This window comes from Leuciscus leuciscus (assembly GCF_965113295.1).
Source record: "Leuciscus leuciscus genome assembly, chromosome: 20".
Taxonomy (NCBI): Eukaryota; Metazoa; Chordata; class Actinopteri; order Cypriniformes; family Leuciscidae; genus Leuciscus; species Leuciscus leuciscus.
Window position 1 is genome coordinate 33,520,741 of NC_138744.1, and position 17,358 is coordinate 33,538,098.

At 35.9% G+C, this 17,358-nt stretch overlaps 1 protein-coding gene across 1 annotated transcript; it reads left to right on the top strand.

The window, feature by feature from the left end:
• Positions 1–3,392: 3,392 nt before the first annotated feature.
• cyb5r4 (cytochrome b5 reductase 4) lies at positions 3,393–17,358 on the top strand. The gene is made up of 17 exons (XM_082150341.1): positions 3,393–3,673; positions 4,529–4,647; positions 4,750–4,903; positions 5,779–5,879; positions 7,250–7,334; positions 7,565–7,600; positions 7,717–7,789; positions 8,219–8,276; positions 8,371–8,464; positions 8,553–8,585; positions 9,163–9,285; positions 10,093–10,233; positions 10,349–10,498; positions 11,498–11,648; positions 14,029–14,115; positions 14,445–14,606; positions 15,804–17,358. The coding sequence occupies exons 1-17, from the start codon at positions 3,562–3,564 to the stop codon at positions 15,856–15,858; spliced, it is 1,734 nt and encodes a 577-aa protein (XP_082006467.1). The 5' UTR covers positions 3,393–3,561; the 3' UTR covers positions 15,859–17,358.

Consider the following 17,358-nt stretch of genomic DNA (forward strand, 5'->3'; position numbering starts at 1 on the left):
TAATAAAAATTAACAAAAAAGGAGGTTAAAAATAATGTGACACTAATATTCTCTCTCTCTCTCTCTCTCTCTCTCTCTCTCTCTCTCTCTCTCTCTCATATAGTGTTGGAACCGGGATCTCCTCTGAAGGACTGAGTACATTAGTGTTTGTGGACACGCATGCAGACCAGGGAACATTCTGATGTTGTCAATCAAGTTCTGAACAGGAACCAATCTTTGGAGAAGTTCATTTATTCGCAAAGGTGGACAAAAACATTGTGTTGGCTTTTTAAAGATTATTTTGATGATGACTTTTACTCCTATGCTGTAGAAAAGATGGAGGAGTAGACAGTCAGACATTGATAATAATAAGAAATGTTTCTTGAGCATCAAAGAGACTTCTTTCAAAAACATTAAGACACTTAAATACTTCTTTTGGCCACCAGTGTACATGAATCAACACATTTTTGTAAATAAGTGAAATTATTTTGAAGGTGGGGTTATGTGTCATGTATTAATGTTTTGTTTATGGTTTTATGTATGTTTTTTAAAAATGTGCGCAGTGAAGGACAGCACATAATGTGTTAATTTAACACGTTTCATCTTTGTGCTAATCTTTCTGACATATTTACTTTGTTCAAATCATTAACACAATGAATGAGTTAAAATTAACACAAAAAATGTTATCCCTGAACTCACCCATTAATGTGTAAAAATTTCACACATCATTTCCAGCATTGGCATGTTTATTTTGTGATATATATGAAATGTTTTAAATAAAAAAATTGTATTTTGTGATAACTTTGTCTAATTGGTTTGTATGTCAGTAGTACTTATGTAGGATACAAATAAAATTAATCATATATCAAAATTATAAAATCTAATTTATATTTAGTACAAATAAAAATAATTACAGTAGTGTACTGATTAGCTTCGTTTTTACAGTGATGCACTGTAAAACTGAAATACGGTTTGGTACTGTAACTCTTAATTACAGTAACTTACTGGCAACAGTGTTGCCAGTAAGTTACTGTAAAAAACCCTTGAAAAGTCTAACAGTGTAGGTTATTCCCATTTATTGACTAGAAAGTCACCATTAAATACAAAAAATTATATTCTCTTTTTTTTATGTAATTTTGCAGTATTTATTATAAATAATTTGTTAATGCAATTTTTTAAATATTCATGTTCCTGGTAATCTTGAATCAGAATAACTTCACATCCCTCTTGCAGCGACATCTCTCCAATCTCTTCTCTTCTGACGAGGGCGGGGCAACCTGTCACTCACATGAGATCAGCCAATAGCAAACCACATCCAATCAATTTTCCACAGACACAATCAAGCCCCACCCTTCATTTGTTCTTGTTCCAGAAGCGTTTCACTTGGATATACGACACAATAGAGAAGAAAAGACCAGCACAACTTCACTCTCATAACAACTTTAAAATCTTAAATTTACTTTTCAAAATTTAAGGTCTTTAGCAGGGGTGCAAAACCAAACCATTTTTTTATCAAATGCAGACTTTGAAAGAGTAATCCACACCTTATTCTAGCACAGCTAGATTCCTGTATTAACTGATTAACTGTAACGGAGTCACCGCCACATCTTTGTCTCAATTACAATTGGTGCAAAATGCCACGGTGAGGCTTAAAGACATAGTTCACCCAAAAATAAAAATTAGCCCATGTTTTACTCACCCTGAAGTCATCCTAGCTGTATATGACATTCTTCTTCCAGACGGATACAATCAGAGTTATATTAAAACATTTCCTGGCTCTTCCAAGCTTGATAATGGGAGAGAATGGCTGTCTGTCTTTGGAAGTCCATCAAAGCGCATCCATCCATGATAAAAGTGCTCGAAACGGCTCTGGGGGGTTAATAAATGCCTTCTAAAGTGAGAAAAATGTAAGAAAAATAAAATAACTAGCTTACGGCAGATAGCCGTACGCATCGATTTATGCCAAAAAAGTAACCCTTGAACTTGACGCACAACGTAATGATGGCAATCTTGCGGTTCAAACCAACAGGGCTGGGAAACCGCGTGCGTCATTACGATATCATGAATAGATGCGCTTTAATGGACTTCCAAAGACAGACATCCATTCACTCTCATTATCAAGGATATTTTTTAATATAACTCCGAATGTATTCGTCTGAAACTAGGATGGCTTCAGGGTGAGTAAATCATGGACTAATTTTCTTTTTTGGGTGAACTATCGCTTTAAGAAGGGTAAAAAAACACTAATCAACTAATCTGCTTCCTGTTCATTGACTTTTATTGTTGGTGTACAAATCTTGAAATAACCAGGCTCCACCGTATCTGGCAAACCTTTTAATCCCACATAACCCCTCCAGAACATTACAACATCATTTAATGTTTAGCACGTAACAGTTAAATGTTGCATTTTTATAGTTTTATTGGTCAATGTGTGTCCTTATTTTAGAATTTTTATGTAAAGCACTACTATTCAACTTTGGTTGGTTTTAACAGTGCTAAATAAATAAACAAGACAAGACAAGACAATGCAATGCAACATGACCAGTTTTAGCCTTTATCTTCAGGTCTGGGAGAAAACTATCAAAAGCGTCTCCTTCAAGCTGCATTCATGCTGGAGAAACATCTTTCACATGACTCATTCTGTGCTGGTTGAATACCAAATATTTCTGTGACTGCAAAAAGTAAAAGATAATAATAACCAGGGTGGCGTTTCCTACAGCAAAACATAGAAACTAGAAACCATCATCTCCACTTTACTAAGGCTTGCAGTGTTTTGGGGAAAAGCAGGACAGATCAATGCACTTTATACTGCATTAGGAAATAATGATATTTTTCATGATGATTAATTAAAAAAATTTATCAGTTACTGAGAATGCATCACATTGCATAGATTCCATTTGAATAGACATCTTCTTTCAAATTTGTATTTGTATTTGACTTTTTTGAGGCCATCTACAGTATATTGTGTCAGAATCAGAGAAATGAAGTGTCCAATAGAAAGGGTTATTCTTCTCTCTCTCAGTGAATGAACTGATAACTGAACCCAAGAAATCCCTTCATGTAAAGATGCATATGCAGTCAAACTCATCTTGCAGTCTTCGGGACGTTTTAGTTGTGCATCAATTGATCAAAGAAATTGTTAAAAGTAGCCTAATTGCCCAATTACATTTTGCCCAATGTAAAAATGTACAAGGATTCATAGTTTGTTTTTCTTCTGCATCCTATTCATACAAAATATGAGTGTTTGATTAAAATTGGAAGGACATAAGAGGATGTTTGAGGTTTCACAATGGGATTAGAGCAAATTTTAAAACTTTGATACTTTCTTTAGGACAAAGACTTTTATTTTGAAGTCTTAACTCCTTCTTTGAAAGTCCTGTGTCATTCAGTATAATCTCTACTAGTTCCTACTTCCTATTGGTGGGATTAAACAGATTAGCCAATAATAAAGTCATGCAAGATCCACATGTACCTCCTGTCAAAATATAAAGCCATGCATTTGTTTGATCTGACTGATAATTAGGTGTAGGCTAATGTAAAAAATAAAATAAAAACACTGATCGTAAAAGTTATATCACTGGAATGGTAAAGGAAGATGAAGAGGAATTTGAGGAAGAGGAGGATGAAGATTATAGACTTGAAAACAGAGGGAACATCTCAACAGTCTTTTCTGTCATCTCCAGTGTTTTGTCTGGTGAGTTTTTAAATACACAATAACCAAGTTTAAGAAAGAGTCAGTATGTGGAGACAGTAGCAGTAGCTCTTAGTTTCAAACACTGTCACCTGTTTGCATTAGGCTAAAGATCCGCTGAAATAATGATCAAACTTATATTAACTTCATTAACATACATTATTCATACATCGTAACAGATTTTGTTTCTGAATGTTTCGAGTTTAGTTTAGTTGGAAAAATATTAAGGGTAATATAAAAATATAAATGTCTGATAGACATCTGGTAGATGTAAGAATTAAGACGTATGCTAATTCAAATATTACACAGACAAAGTCACTGATACATGCATAACTGCTTCTGTTTGTAAGTTTGGAGCTTTAAAATTAAATAAATAAAAATAAATAAAATATACTTATCAACTAAATCCAGCAAAATCCCATCTTTTAATTTTGACAGGGCTTTTATATATTAGATTTGTCCTAGATTCGACTTTTATTGTGAAATCTTTATGATCGCCCGAGCACAACAATGACGTCATATTTCCGCGACAGTTTCTCAAGCGCTAGGAAAGTGCTGCTGTAGGTGCTGTTATGACAGCAGTGTCATCGCTACTGCTTATTACTTTTCTCTTATATCGGTGTGTTTTTAGAGCAGCTGAATTGGACCATGTTGTCATGTTTGATAGGTCAAAAAAATTATAATAATAAAGCCACCTGCCAAAATGAGGAAGTCGCATCTAATTATAACACTCTCATAACACTTCCTCCTCCTCCTCACAAATAAACTCCCACGATCAGTGGCACTCAGTGTACTTTTGCCAGTTTTTATTTATCTATGTTTAGCTCCTGATTAGTGATATTCAGCGTGTTCGGGCAGGTTTTGTCAGGAACTGGGGTTGTTTTAGAGCATCAGAGATGTTGAACGTGCCGTCGCAGAGTTTCCCATCAGCCGGATCCCAGCAGAGAGTCTCGCCAGCCGGACAGAACAGGAATAAGGTTAACGTTAGATACTACGCTATTGTCATTGATACTGATACTGATTTAAGGGGTCTGTGTCTGAATGCAGCTGTAAATATGCTGTGTGTGTGATGAATCCAGGTGGCACTGAAGCCCGGGCACAGCCTGCTGGACTGGATCCGACTGACCAAGAGTGGCCGCGACCTGACCGGACTGAGAGGAAGACTGATCGAGGTGACCGAAGACGAGCTGAAGAAACACAACACCAGGAACGACTGCTGGACCTGCATTAGAGGTACAACCTCAAAAATATAAGCAGCACAACTGTATTCAACAGTGACAATAATCATAAATGTTTCTTGAGCAGCAACTCAGCATATTAGAACGATTTCTGAAGGATCATGTGACACTGAAGACTGAAGTATTGATCACAGTAATAAATTAGTTTAATAACATAGAAAATATTGATTTAATATTTTAATACAATTTCAAAATATTACTGTTTTTATTTTTTAAATGGAATCTTGGTGAGCAGACACTGTGTGTGTGTGTGTGTGTGTGTGTGTGTGTGCGTGTGTGCGTGTGTGTGTGTGTGTGAGTCTGTGTGTATACAATATACATGATCACACATGCAAGTTTTACTTTCATACAGAAACGTACTTTCTGTAAGAAAATTCTTACTTTTAATGGAACATTGCAGTGTTTATTATAAATTATTTATCCATATTATTATTTTATTTTTTTATTCATGTGATGATCTCTTCTCTGATGATGAGGGCGGGGCAACCTGTCACTCACATTAGATCCACCAATAGCAAACTACATCCATCCAATCAATTCCCCGTGGACAAACTCAAGCCCCGCCCACATTTGTTCTCGTTCCAGAAGCTTTTCACTCTGAAATACGGCACTATAGAGAAGACAAACTAGAGCAACTATTGTTTAATGCTGATTTGAATACAAGTGTTGCATTTTTCATCTTGTTGGCACTGTCTGTCTCAGTATTTCTTTATTTTTAGAATGGTCTCATTTTCTAATGCTTCATCAATCCAATAATAACAAGAGATCACATCTCCATCAATCCCACCAGTGTTTGTTCCTGTCTTCCTCCCCTCCAGGCTGTATCTTTCTCATGCACACATGCTCCCTGTGTTTGTGTGTCTGCTGTAGGAATGGTCTATAACGTGAGTGCGTACATGGATTTCCACCCTGGTGGGGAGGCAGAGTTAATGAGGGCTGCTGGGATTGATAGCACTGACCTGTTTGACCAGGTAAAGTCCTGCAGGAGCCGAGCATTTGAAAACTTGCATGCTGGTTTCAGAAAATAGTCTGTTTTAATCTTGAATGCTTACAGTGATAAAGTACTTGCAAATCATTTGTAAACTGTTTATAGTTAGTTGATAGTTTATACATTAAAGTATCTGCATTGTTGATACATTAATTGGCTATATACAAATATTTAGTTCTTTATTTATTGTCATTTTATTTTCAAATGATCAGTGTTTAATTAGCTCATATGTAAAAAGAGCTAGTCTGTTTTTGTATCTGTAAATGTTTCATACAAATATCTACGTATAAACAGTGAGGCCAAACCAGAGTTGCTAGTAGTTCATGAAAACATTTTAAAGTTATTAAATTTATAGTAATAAATAACAATTGTAAAGAAATGTTTATGTATAAAGTGAATTTATGCTTAATGTATTTGTTAACATTTTAAGCACCATTAATGTCCTTTAAAGTTGCAAATAAGTTTGCATAGACACAAAAACATACAGTTTTGACAGCATCTAAAACATTAATAATTTATCTATGAACAGCTTTACTGATGTACAAATGTTTACAAATCCTTAAATAATCTATGATCATTGAATTCATGGAATTAATCGGTGCATTCTATGGAATTTGTGATCAATGACATTGGTTTCAGTTGATTCAATTACATTCTAACATTTAAATATCTATTTTTACAGTATATTGTAACAAAAAAATTATTGTCACTGTAAATTTTCCTGCCTATTACTTTTTTTATATAAAAAATCGTCATGTTTAGCTTTGATAACAGGGTTAAGGAGTATAATGGTATAAATAATTTGTAAATATTTTTTTGCCATGTATCCAAACATACAAAAAAGTTAGTTGCATATGCATTTCTACATATAAACAATAAGGCCAGTCTTATTTTAAACCAGAGTTGTTAATGGTTAATGAAAACTTAAAAAAGCTAAATAAATAGTAATGAAATGTAAATAAATGTTTATGTATAAAAGTGAATTAATGCACATTTTAGGAACCATTAATGTCCAATAAAGGTTAGTTTTATGATTTCCCATGACCTAATCTAAAGTGAGGACTATTTACTCCTAATAATCATTAACACATCCTTTTCTATTGGTTTACATCTGTTAGGTACGGTTAACAAGTTGTTAACAAAGGGTAAAACACATTATCTAACTTTTTATATATGAGCTAATTAAACAATAATAATTACAGTGACACTGAATGAAGACTTCACTATTTTTATATAGTCTATTAATGTATCAACAATGTAAAGACTGCAATTTATAAACTAAGAATCAAATGAAAGCTAATTGTTTGTAGATGATTTATAAGGGCTGTGTTACTGTATTTGTGTCCACCGAAGGTGCACCGGTGGGTGAATTACGAGTCCATGCTGAAGGAGTGTCTGGTGGGACGGATGGCAGTGAAGCTCAGTCCTGCTCCTCAAGGTTCTGTCAGCACTTTCAGCAGTAGATGGAAACACATCATTATTTTCATACAAACATATTGTCTAATGACCTGGGAATCAAATAATCAGTAGTTTCTGGGCTGAAATAATTGTATTTTCTAATTAACTGATGCTGTTGTTTGATTTAACCTGAAATGTTCTAAATTCAAACCCAAAATAAGCTTTTTTTATGTTTTAATTCCTCGTTACATGGTTCTTTGGTTATTACAGCTCAGACGGAGAAGACTGAGAGCACTCATGTGAACGGTATGACAGCAAAGCCATGTGGATTTCTAGTTATAAATGCTGAGTATGTATGCCAATACTTCATGACTTATTTGACTCATGAGGAGTAATTGTGTGTTTGCTACTCTTCACACCAGGTTTGTCTGCTCCTCCACCCTTTAGACTGGAGCCTTTATCTGCTCCTCTCCCTGCCAAAGATCATCGCCCTCGGTATGTTTGACTTTCATTATGTCACTATTATACAGTGGCAGTGTTTCACAGAAATCTAAGGTATGGCATGATTCCTTCTGGCGGTACAACAACGACATTCCCAAGTATTCATATCATATCTAAACAAAATGTGGACAAAAATTCACCTTCCTAAAGGTGTCCACGGACATACACAGACTTAAAAGGATTGTTCACCCTAGTTATTTTAGTTGATAAAGTTATAAATATGGATATTTTTCTTACACAACCGCATTGCTTTGCTTCAGAAGGCCTTTATTAACCCCATGGAGTCGTATGGATTACTTTTATGTTGGATTGATGCACTTTGTTGGGCTTCAAAGTGAGAGTTTATTGTGCTGTCAGTCTTACAGCACTCTAAAAATATTAGTATTTTATTCTAATTAAATAGCATTTTTATTTCATTTTTAGGTATGATTGGTTCCAGACAGATGCCACTGTCAATATTGTTGTTTACACCAAGCGAAAGGTTGGTAATGTGCAGTGGTTATGTGGTTGCCTTCTCTCAGATGTAAAAGAAGAAAGGTTAGGAAAGTCAGACACTATTGTTTTCCCCTCTCCAGATTCCCAGCTCCGGCTGTACGGTTGTGGATCTACAGGGTGAGACTCTTCGGGTGGAGATGCTCTTGGGGAAGATGTCGTACCTTCTCTACTGGCGTGAGTCTTTCACCAGCCACACAGACATGAACTTTGTTGTGTATTTGCTAACACAGTTATCAAGTTGATAACACTGTTTCTTTTTCAGGCCTGTCCAGTGAAGTTCAAGGACGTGTTGATGGTGAGTACCGGTAGTATGTTAAATTAGACATGCTTTTTTGTGTTGAATCTAGAATATTGAAAATGATCTGTAAAAAAAAAAAAAAAAAAAAAAAACTATGGCGGTACCATGATACATTGAGGGAATCAGCTAATATCACTGTGGTCCTTTGAAATGTACAGTACCACGGTGATGAATATTTACATGGTACTCCAGGGTACTTCAAAGAATACCATGGTGTTACTATGAGACATATCCTATAAACATGGTAATGTCATGGTGCCTTTTGTTACTTTTTTTGTTAGTAACATACAGAAATAGCCCCGAAGATAAGTAAAGGAAAAAAGAAAAAAACATGTTCTCATAGGGGTGGTAGTGGCGCAATGGATAAGACACATGCCTTTGGTGTGAGAGACCCGGGTTCGAATCCACTGTGAGACACCAATGTGTCCCTGAGCAAGACACTTAACCCCTAGTTGCTCCAGAGGCGTGCGACCTCTGACATAATTAGCAATTGTAAGTCGCTTTGGATAAAAGCGTCAGCTAAATGAATAAATGTAAATGTCATAAGTGTTTCTTTATTTTTCTCTGCTTATAGTCCAGACGGCCCACTCTGTAGGAAAAGTACAGGTGTGTCTGCGCAAATCTGTTAAAGACAAGTGGACGAAAGTGGGGCAACCACTGGAACTCCATGACACATTTACTCAGTGTAAAGATCGAGGTGAGTAACACACCTGTGAACTCAATTGTCAGACAACGATCTAAATTAAGTTTGTAAAGATAAAGGTATAGGAACACATTTGAGAAATATCATTGTTTTGTAACGTAGCTTGGACTAAAGGGGTGCCACAAGGCTCGGTGTTGGGCCCCTTATTATTTGTCTTTTATATTATTAATTTATGACACAGTGTTAATGAAAATTCTTATGTTGATGTATTACTGCTGTGCTTCTACATTAAAAATGTTCTTGGAATGTTCACACATAGCTTTTGGAATATAACAAAACTTCAGGATTTTAAATGAGATCTAAATACAAAGAAATAATGATTTTTTACCATTTAAGGTGTTCATATTCAATCAAATATTCCTGACTACTTAAAATATGAGCGTTTATTATGTGCATCAGTACCTAAAACCATCAGTACCTAAAACGAGGACTGAGTTTCCAAAGAAAGTGTTTTTCTTCTGCCCCTTTTTAGTAAACTGTTAAACTCTAAAATCACAATTTTTTAAACAGTTCTAAGACGGAGTAAAATACTATTTAAACAGATATTTTGTCTGATACCAATAATTTTATAAAAATTTAGATAGTACATTTGCCTGTTTACCCAATTTCCTCCTCATTGCATTTACTTTCCTGTTTTATGTGACATTTCTTAATTGTTGTAATATGCTGCTAGATCTCTCTCTCTCTCTCTCTCTCTCTCTCTCTCTCTCTCTCTCTCTCTCAAATAAATGAATAAATACATTTTAAAAATCAAAGAAATAACTTGGTAAAACATAAAAATGAATATGTGTTTCATCACAGGGCTCTTCTACAGGGAATGTGTGTTGGTTTCAAAAACAGAAGTCACACATGACACGCAGGTCTTGCGTTTACAACTTCCTCCAGGGTCACGTATGCATGTTCCTGTGGGGAGACACGTCTACCTCAAAACGTCTGTCCAGGGTAATCATTCACTTTATGTCACACATCAAATGCTCTTCCACTCTAGAATAAGCGGATGGAAGGTGACCTGTTTGTGGGGTGTTTAGCAGGCTGGTTTTGTGTGTTTGGTGAACAGGTACAGATGTTGTGAAACCCTACACACCAGTGGATCAGACACTAATACCTCCTGCACAGTCCAGTGCTGAAATGGGCTCAGACATACATCTCATGATAAAGATCTATCCTGATGGAGTGTTGACCTCACACCTCGCCAACCTTCCTATTGGTTAGTATTTCTCATATCTATTTTTTTTAACCTGGAAGGAAAGAACATTAATAATGCACATAATATGTGCTTTTGCATCAGGGCTGGGAGAAATTCATCCTTTCAGTTAATGAACTGGAATAACTGGAAGTGGATTTACTGAATTCAAATACTTTCAACAAGTCTTCTGGGATATTCCACCCTCGTCAATAAATATGCCTGTGAGACCTATAAAATCTCAAAATAAATGAACAAATGGATAAATAAATGATAAAAAATGTATGCAAATTATGCATCGATTTTCCCACCGACTCCTCTCACCAAACAGGTGTTTTTTTTTCTTTTTCTTTTTCACTTTAAGTCTCTTATATTTCAATTATATTTTCTGTTTGGTACCTCAATTGAAATTAGAATTGAATTGCACAAAAACAAAAGTGCAAATAAATAGTACATTCGTATTCATGGATTTCATCCGGTCCCTTTCCACAGGTGTATTAATCAAGCACAATGCAGTCTGCATTCATAATCTAGGTGCTATATTTTATACACCTGTGGAAAGGGACCGGATGAAACCCATGAATACTGACAGTTTCACTTTTGGTGATTTTTTTTTTTTTTTTTTTTTTTGTGATATAACATACAATTTTATTGTATGTATATTATAATATCATATAAATTCACTTGTCACAGCTTTAATATGTCAGTTGAATTTGATCTATTTTGTCTATTACCTTTTGGAAGAAACATCACTTGTAATAACTGTATGTGCCAGATAATTTGCATCAGGTATCAAAGCTCCCTATAATTGATCTAAAACATGTATTTATTGAACTGTGATGGTTGAAATTTCTTGAAGAAATTGTTTTATTCGGCCCACACTTTTGAAAAAAAATTTTTCACAGTACATTTCTTATTACATTTTAACCCGTTTCCTTGTTTGAAAATAGCCGTGAAAGCTGGAATTGCATTACATCAGAAGCAAAGCTCTGTAGCTCATGTGCTGTGTTTGGTCTGTTCCAGGAGCCGCTCTGTCAGTGGGCGGCCCTGAGGGCTCCTTCACGATGCGTGTCCTGCGGGACATCACTCATCTCTACATGTTAGCAGCCGGCACAGGATTCACACCGATGGCTCGCCTCATACGACTGGCCCTACAGGACCTCACATCTATCAGGTCTGCCCATACAAATCTGAAAAACTCAAGAAAGATACAGCATTTGTCACATAAGTCACCATTTAAATGAAAAAAGTCAATTATCCTTAAGTTCACACAGGTGTCCTAGCAGGGCATCCATAGGCGTAGTTTGTCACATTAAAGGGTGTGGCTGTCACGATTCCTCAAATAAATTTGAGTTCTCAATTTTTCAAAGAAGCAGTTGCTTAATATCATTTAAAGAGACATGCATCTCATTATCATTTAAAGAGACATACACCGAAACGGGTCGCTGTGAACAGAGCTGTTTTTGAGGAGGTAAAAGGGTGTTGTTTTACTCAACCATTGATACATTTTAACCAAGAAATGTTACAAACTTTACATGAAGACCCTAAAGAATCATCCCAACTTGTGGAAAATGGGCATCCGATGACCCCTTTAAATTATTTAAATGCATGTAGGTTACATCATCTCAGAGCGGCTCTGTTCACAGTAAATGCTGCTCCACGTGACCTGTTATCTTTGACATGCGCGGAGTGTCTCAAACTCCATCTCTGCATACGCTTCTCATCAGATTTGTAATGTAAATAATTTATTTTAAAAAAAAAAGTTGAACCCTTCGCTCTGAGATTGCATGTTTTGATGTGCACATGTTCTTGTTCAAGAAACTACAGTGGCTGTAGCAAATATTAAAGAGTAAGTGGACATTTGAATTAAATGTCATTTGGCCAGTATTAAACAAACGTTTTGATTTTGACAGTGTTGTTCTATAAAACCATATGATTACTTGCTTTTGATACTTTATTTGAACCAAACATTACTGCCTCATTGTTATTATATGTGCATTTTAAGTCATTTAAAAGGCTTAGGTCTTAATCACTCGATTAATCGTCAAAATAATCGCCGATTACTCGATTACCAAAATAATCATTAGTGACAGCCTTATTAAAGGGTTATTCTGTCATCCTTCTCTCACCCTCATGTCATGTTCCTAAACACACAATTCTCATTATTTTTTGTAACAGAAATGAAGATATTTTTAATAAAATCTGAGAGATTTCTGTCTGTTCACCCAAAACTCTGACAGTTCAAAATGTACATAAAGACATCGCAAAAGAAATCCGTATGAACTCGTTCGTCTTTAATATTAAGCATTTTATCCATTGATTCCATTTAGATTTAGTATTTTCCCTCCAAACTGTCTGTTTTTAGCGGCAAGAAAATGAATTTATTGTCTACAGGGGTCGGCAAGTAACTTTGGCCGCGGGCCAATATTTTTTTTTTAGCCAGTAGATGGCGGGCCAGCTACACAGAGTAGGCCTATGGATACAAATTAAATACTCTTATAGGCCTATAATCGCAGAATATGATGGGTCCGTCACCATCCGTGGATCATTCGTTCAATCGTTTTTTCAAATTAAAACCAAAAATAAAAAGATGAAAAACGACTTGTGTTTCCATTAGCCTATTTATTTCCTGAACTAAAATGAAAAAACGAATAAGGACAGGTTTTCTGATTGTGCTCAGATGAAAAATAGAAAAAAAATAATGACTGGATTAGACAAATTTTAATTTTGATTTTTTATTTTGAATTTAACACCTTAGGCATATGTCAAGGAAATCATTTTCCTATCACAAAGCCTATCACTCAGATTTCTAAGCAACATAAACGAAAATCATATTGCCGTACTGTCAAATGAAGTAGGCTATTTTCTGCCGAACTATTTCATCCTTGCAAAAAAATAATGTTGTTGAATGACAATGGTTTCAGTACCAAACAGCTCCTCGGAGGTGTACAGCTGGTCAGAATTAAGTGCGGATACGCTGTCAAAAGGGTTTCGGGATGGGCTATTGTCAGTCAGACGGTCTCAGACCGCCCGCTCCGTCCAAAGTACACCAGAGTTCTGACCGCTACCGTCTTTTGACGCGCGAATGGACACAAAGTGGTTAAGCGTATAACTAGACGCGGCAAGCGCGAATTTGACGCGCTATTTGCGTCCGGTGTGAACGCACAGTTATACTTTAAAATGTAATCCCGCGCCGCATGATTCCCTATGTGCGTTTCACACAGTATGCGGCGGTGAAATCGCCGCGCGACTACGGCTTTTCTCAAGTAGTGGAAGAGTTTTGTGCAGCATTTAGGACTTCCAAAATAATCCGCCGGGCCAGAAAATATTGCTGGCGGGCCAGTTTTGGCCCGCAGGCCGCCAGTTGTCGTTCCCTGGTCTACAACATGGAATAGCATGCGTTATATAGTCATATAGCACTGGTTTAACACACAATTTTAACTGATCCTAAAGTTTAAATGCTTTCCTTAATTTAAGCATTAATACTAAACTCAACGTGTGTGTGTGTGTGCATTCAAGCAGGCAGGTTTTTTTATGTTGGTATGTCTTTTCAGAAAAACCAGGCTGATGTTCTTCAACCGTCAGGAGAGGGACATTCTTTGGCGCTCTCAGCTGGATGAACTCTGTGCGAAAGAGGAAAGGTATGATTTATCACAGTGAATTTTCTCTACTTTGTTGGCTTGGTCACATTCAGCCTTGGCGGTGAAGTAGTTATCTCAGTGGGAATCTGTATTTTTCCTTCTGAAGAATCGCTGTGACCGAACCTTATGCTCTAAAACAGTTCATTTCCTTTGTCAAGTCACTGTTATTTATATAGCGCTTTATACATTACAGATTGTTTCAAAGCAGCTTTACAGTAAAATTGAATGTTGCAAAATTCCTCAGTTTTGAAAGGCCTGTGGTTTGCGCTGTAAAGCAGAAGACAGTAGTGTCGTTATTCAGCTCACTGTTAGTCATGTGTGTTTGTTAGGTTTGAGGTGGAGTGTGTTCTGTCCGAGCCTGCAGACTCATGGGAAGGCAGAAGAGGGCGGATAGATGCTTGTGTGCTGCAGAACCTCCTCGAGAGACCAGAAAACTCCAAGTGTTTAGTGTGTGTGTGCGGCCCGACTGGATTCACAGAGCTAGCAGTGCAGTGAGTCATTTAATGGTTTACACACACACACACACACTCTCTCTCTCTCTCTCTCTCTCTCTCTCTCTCTCTCTCTCTCTCTCTCTCTCTCACACACACACATTCTTGTACATCTATCTTTATGAGGACATTCATTGACACAATGCAATCTCTAGCCGCTTACCCTAACCTTACCCATCACAACTAAGTGCATCACCCTCACCCTCACCCTAAACCTACCTAAACCTAATTATAACTTTATCCCTAAAACCAAGTCTTGACCCTCAAACAGGCCTTTAAAGGGCTCTCAGAAAGTGAGGACCGGGCCAAAATGTCCCCACTTTACTCCCTTTGTCCTCACTCCAATGGTCTAAAACTCAAACTGGTCCACACAAAGATAGTTGTACAAGTACACACACACACACACACACACACACACACGCACACACACACACACACACACACATTTGATATATTAGAAGCTGTTTAAGTGAGTGCCTCGTTTCATTTAACTCGTGCATTATTTTAAAAAAGTTACACAGAGTTCCTAGAGGACAAAAAGGTCATAAAATATTATATATATTCATATTTGTGTTCACTTTTTGATAGTCATGATCATAACTTCCAAAACATACTATTAATTTTTAGTATTTTAACCCTTTAAATACCACTTTGTTTACATAATGCCACTAAAACTATATTATTTTACATATACTACATGCTAAGCAGAATTCTTTGGGGGGATTTTTACAGTCCCGGACCAGTCTATCTCTCACACACGATTTCTCAAACAAAACACACATTTATAGGCGCTTCATTTATTGGCAAGTATTTGCTCCATTGGCCAAACCTGAGAAATGGCACCATCTAATAGAAAATAGCAAACATTTCGAAGCCTTGCCTATGAAAAAAAAAAAGCATGATTTTAAGCTTAAATGGCACTACGATCAAAATTTGACAGGATTTAGCAAATTTTTTAATGGGTTTAAATGGGGACAATTTTGGATACCTAGTGTAACATAGATTTATGAAAAGAAATGGGTGAAATATAAAAATTCCAATAAAAATACACACGTTTGGCAAACATTATGCTGTTTGCATCACCAAAAATGAAAAAGACAAAAATGTCCCTAAGGACACATAAGTGTTAATGTATGCTTCATAAAGGTTTATTTACTGTTTGGTTAATGAATTGCTTGTTTCTCTCATTGTATCCAGATTGGTCAGACAGCTGGACTTCAGTGAAGAGGAAATTCACATTTTTCAGGGCTGATTGAGACATTGGAGTGTGACATGGATTTCTGATACACATACTTGCTGACTATTTCTATGCATATACAATGTACTTTGCAGTTAATAATGAAGCTGCGACAACCATTCTACCACATTGTCTTTTCATTTGTGGAAATCCAATGTACATTCAAATGCGTGCACTTATAGATTCTCGTATAACACAGACAGAAGCACTTGCTTTCTAACATTTCTATTAGAAGATTTTCCCACCCACTTCTGTCACCAAACCATTCAAACACCAGACAGTGTAAGACAGTGTAAGACAGCAGCCTTAAGCAGAATCATTCTGCTAGTTTTCTTCATACGCTGAAATTGAGGATCAGTCTCGTGTTGTCATAATGCTTTTGGCCATTCACATGGTCGATGTGTAATGCAACTAAAGCATAACTTACTTTTAACTAGTTTTGTTGCTGTGTCTACATATAGAAAATTGAAATGTCAGTAAATCAGGATGCAGTACATCAGTAATTTTACAGTGATAAAGTATAGTTATTGCTGTTTGGAAATGCTAATCTGACTGCCAAATGAATAAGGATTCTTGGTAACAATTTACTTAATGCCTTTATGTGTGATGCATTATAAAGGCATTCATAATGTACATTATAATGCATGATATTATGTTATTAATAATTGTAACCAAAGTTAAAATGCATTATAATATTTTCAGATAGATCTGAAATTGGTTGTTTGTCATGCGTTTAACACTTTTTTTTAAGGTATAACAATGAATAGATGAGTATTTTAATGTATAACAGGTTACAATTATTCATGAGACCATACAATGCATTTTAAGGCATAATTAATGCATTAAACATACTGTTATAATGCATTAAACATACTGTTATTATAATGCATATTTTATATAATATATAATTATAATATATTTGTATATATATATATATATATATATATAGGCTTTAAGTAAAGCGTTACCCGTTTCTTTTATCTCAGAATATGTGCAGATATTGTTCTAATATGTTAAATGGAGTCCAATTTCCCTTCACAAATGCAAACTCCTTGAATATGTTTTGTGCCTCTAGTGCTGAAATCTGCTGGTACCCCGTTTATCTGCGCTGTAAACTCATATCACAGCTCTGATGTCATGAAATCCGCTACTAAAACTATTATAGCAAAGCACTTTCTGTTATACAAGCAGACCATGTTGTTCTGGAAGTATCTGATCATGCAATGGGTTTATTGTATGTTACTTAGGATGAAATGTGTTTGAATGCATTGCAGTCCAATTATTTATTTTTTGAAAAAAACTCTGAAATATGAATGACTGTATAAAACTGATAATAATTTGACTCCACAGTCATATCTTTATACAAACCACTGATGGCTTCCAGCAGGAAGCTTTCACAGGATTTCCTCTTTATCGGTTCTCACATGTAAACGGGAGAATGGGATATGTGGCATTAAACTGTCAGGAAGACAGTGAATACAGTAAATTAAATGGTTTTTGGTTCAAAAATGTTAA

What these genes read in the sequence shown, in the direction of transcription:
- cyb5r4 (XM_082150341.1), top strand. Translation starts at nt 3,562, where the DNA reads ATGGTAAAGGAAGATGAAGAGGAATTTGAGGAAGAGGAGGATGAAGAT. An exon ending in CATCTCCAGTGTTTTGTCTG is followed by an intron (nt 3,674 to 4,528) that starts GTGAGTTTTTAA and finishes GTGTTCGGGCAG; the next exon opens with GTTTTGTCAGGAACTGGGGT. An exon ending in CCTCGCCAACCTTCCTATTG is followed by an intron (nt 10,499 to 11,497) that starts GTTAGTATTTCT and finishes GGTCTGTTCCAG; the next exon opens with GAGCCGCTCTGTCAGTGGGC.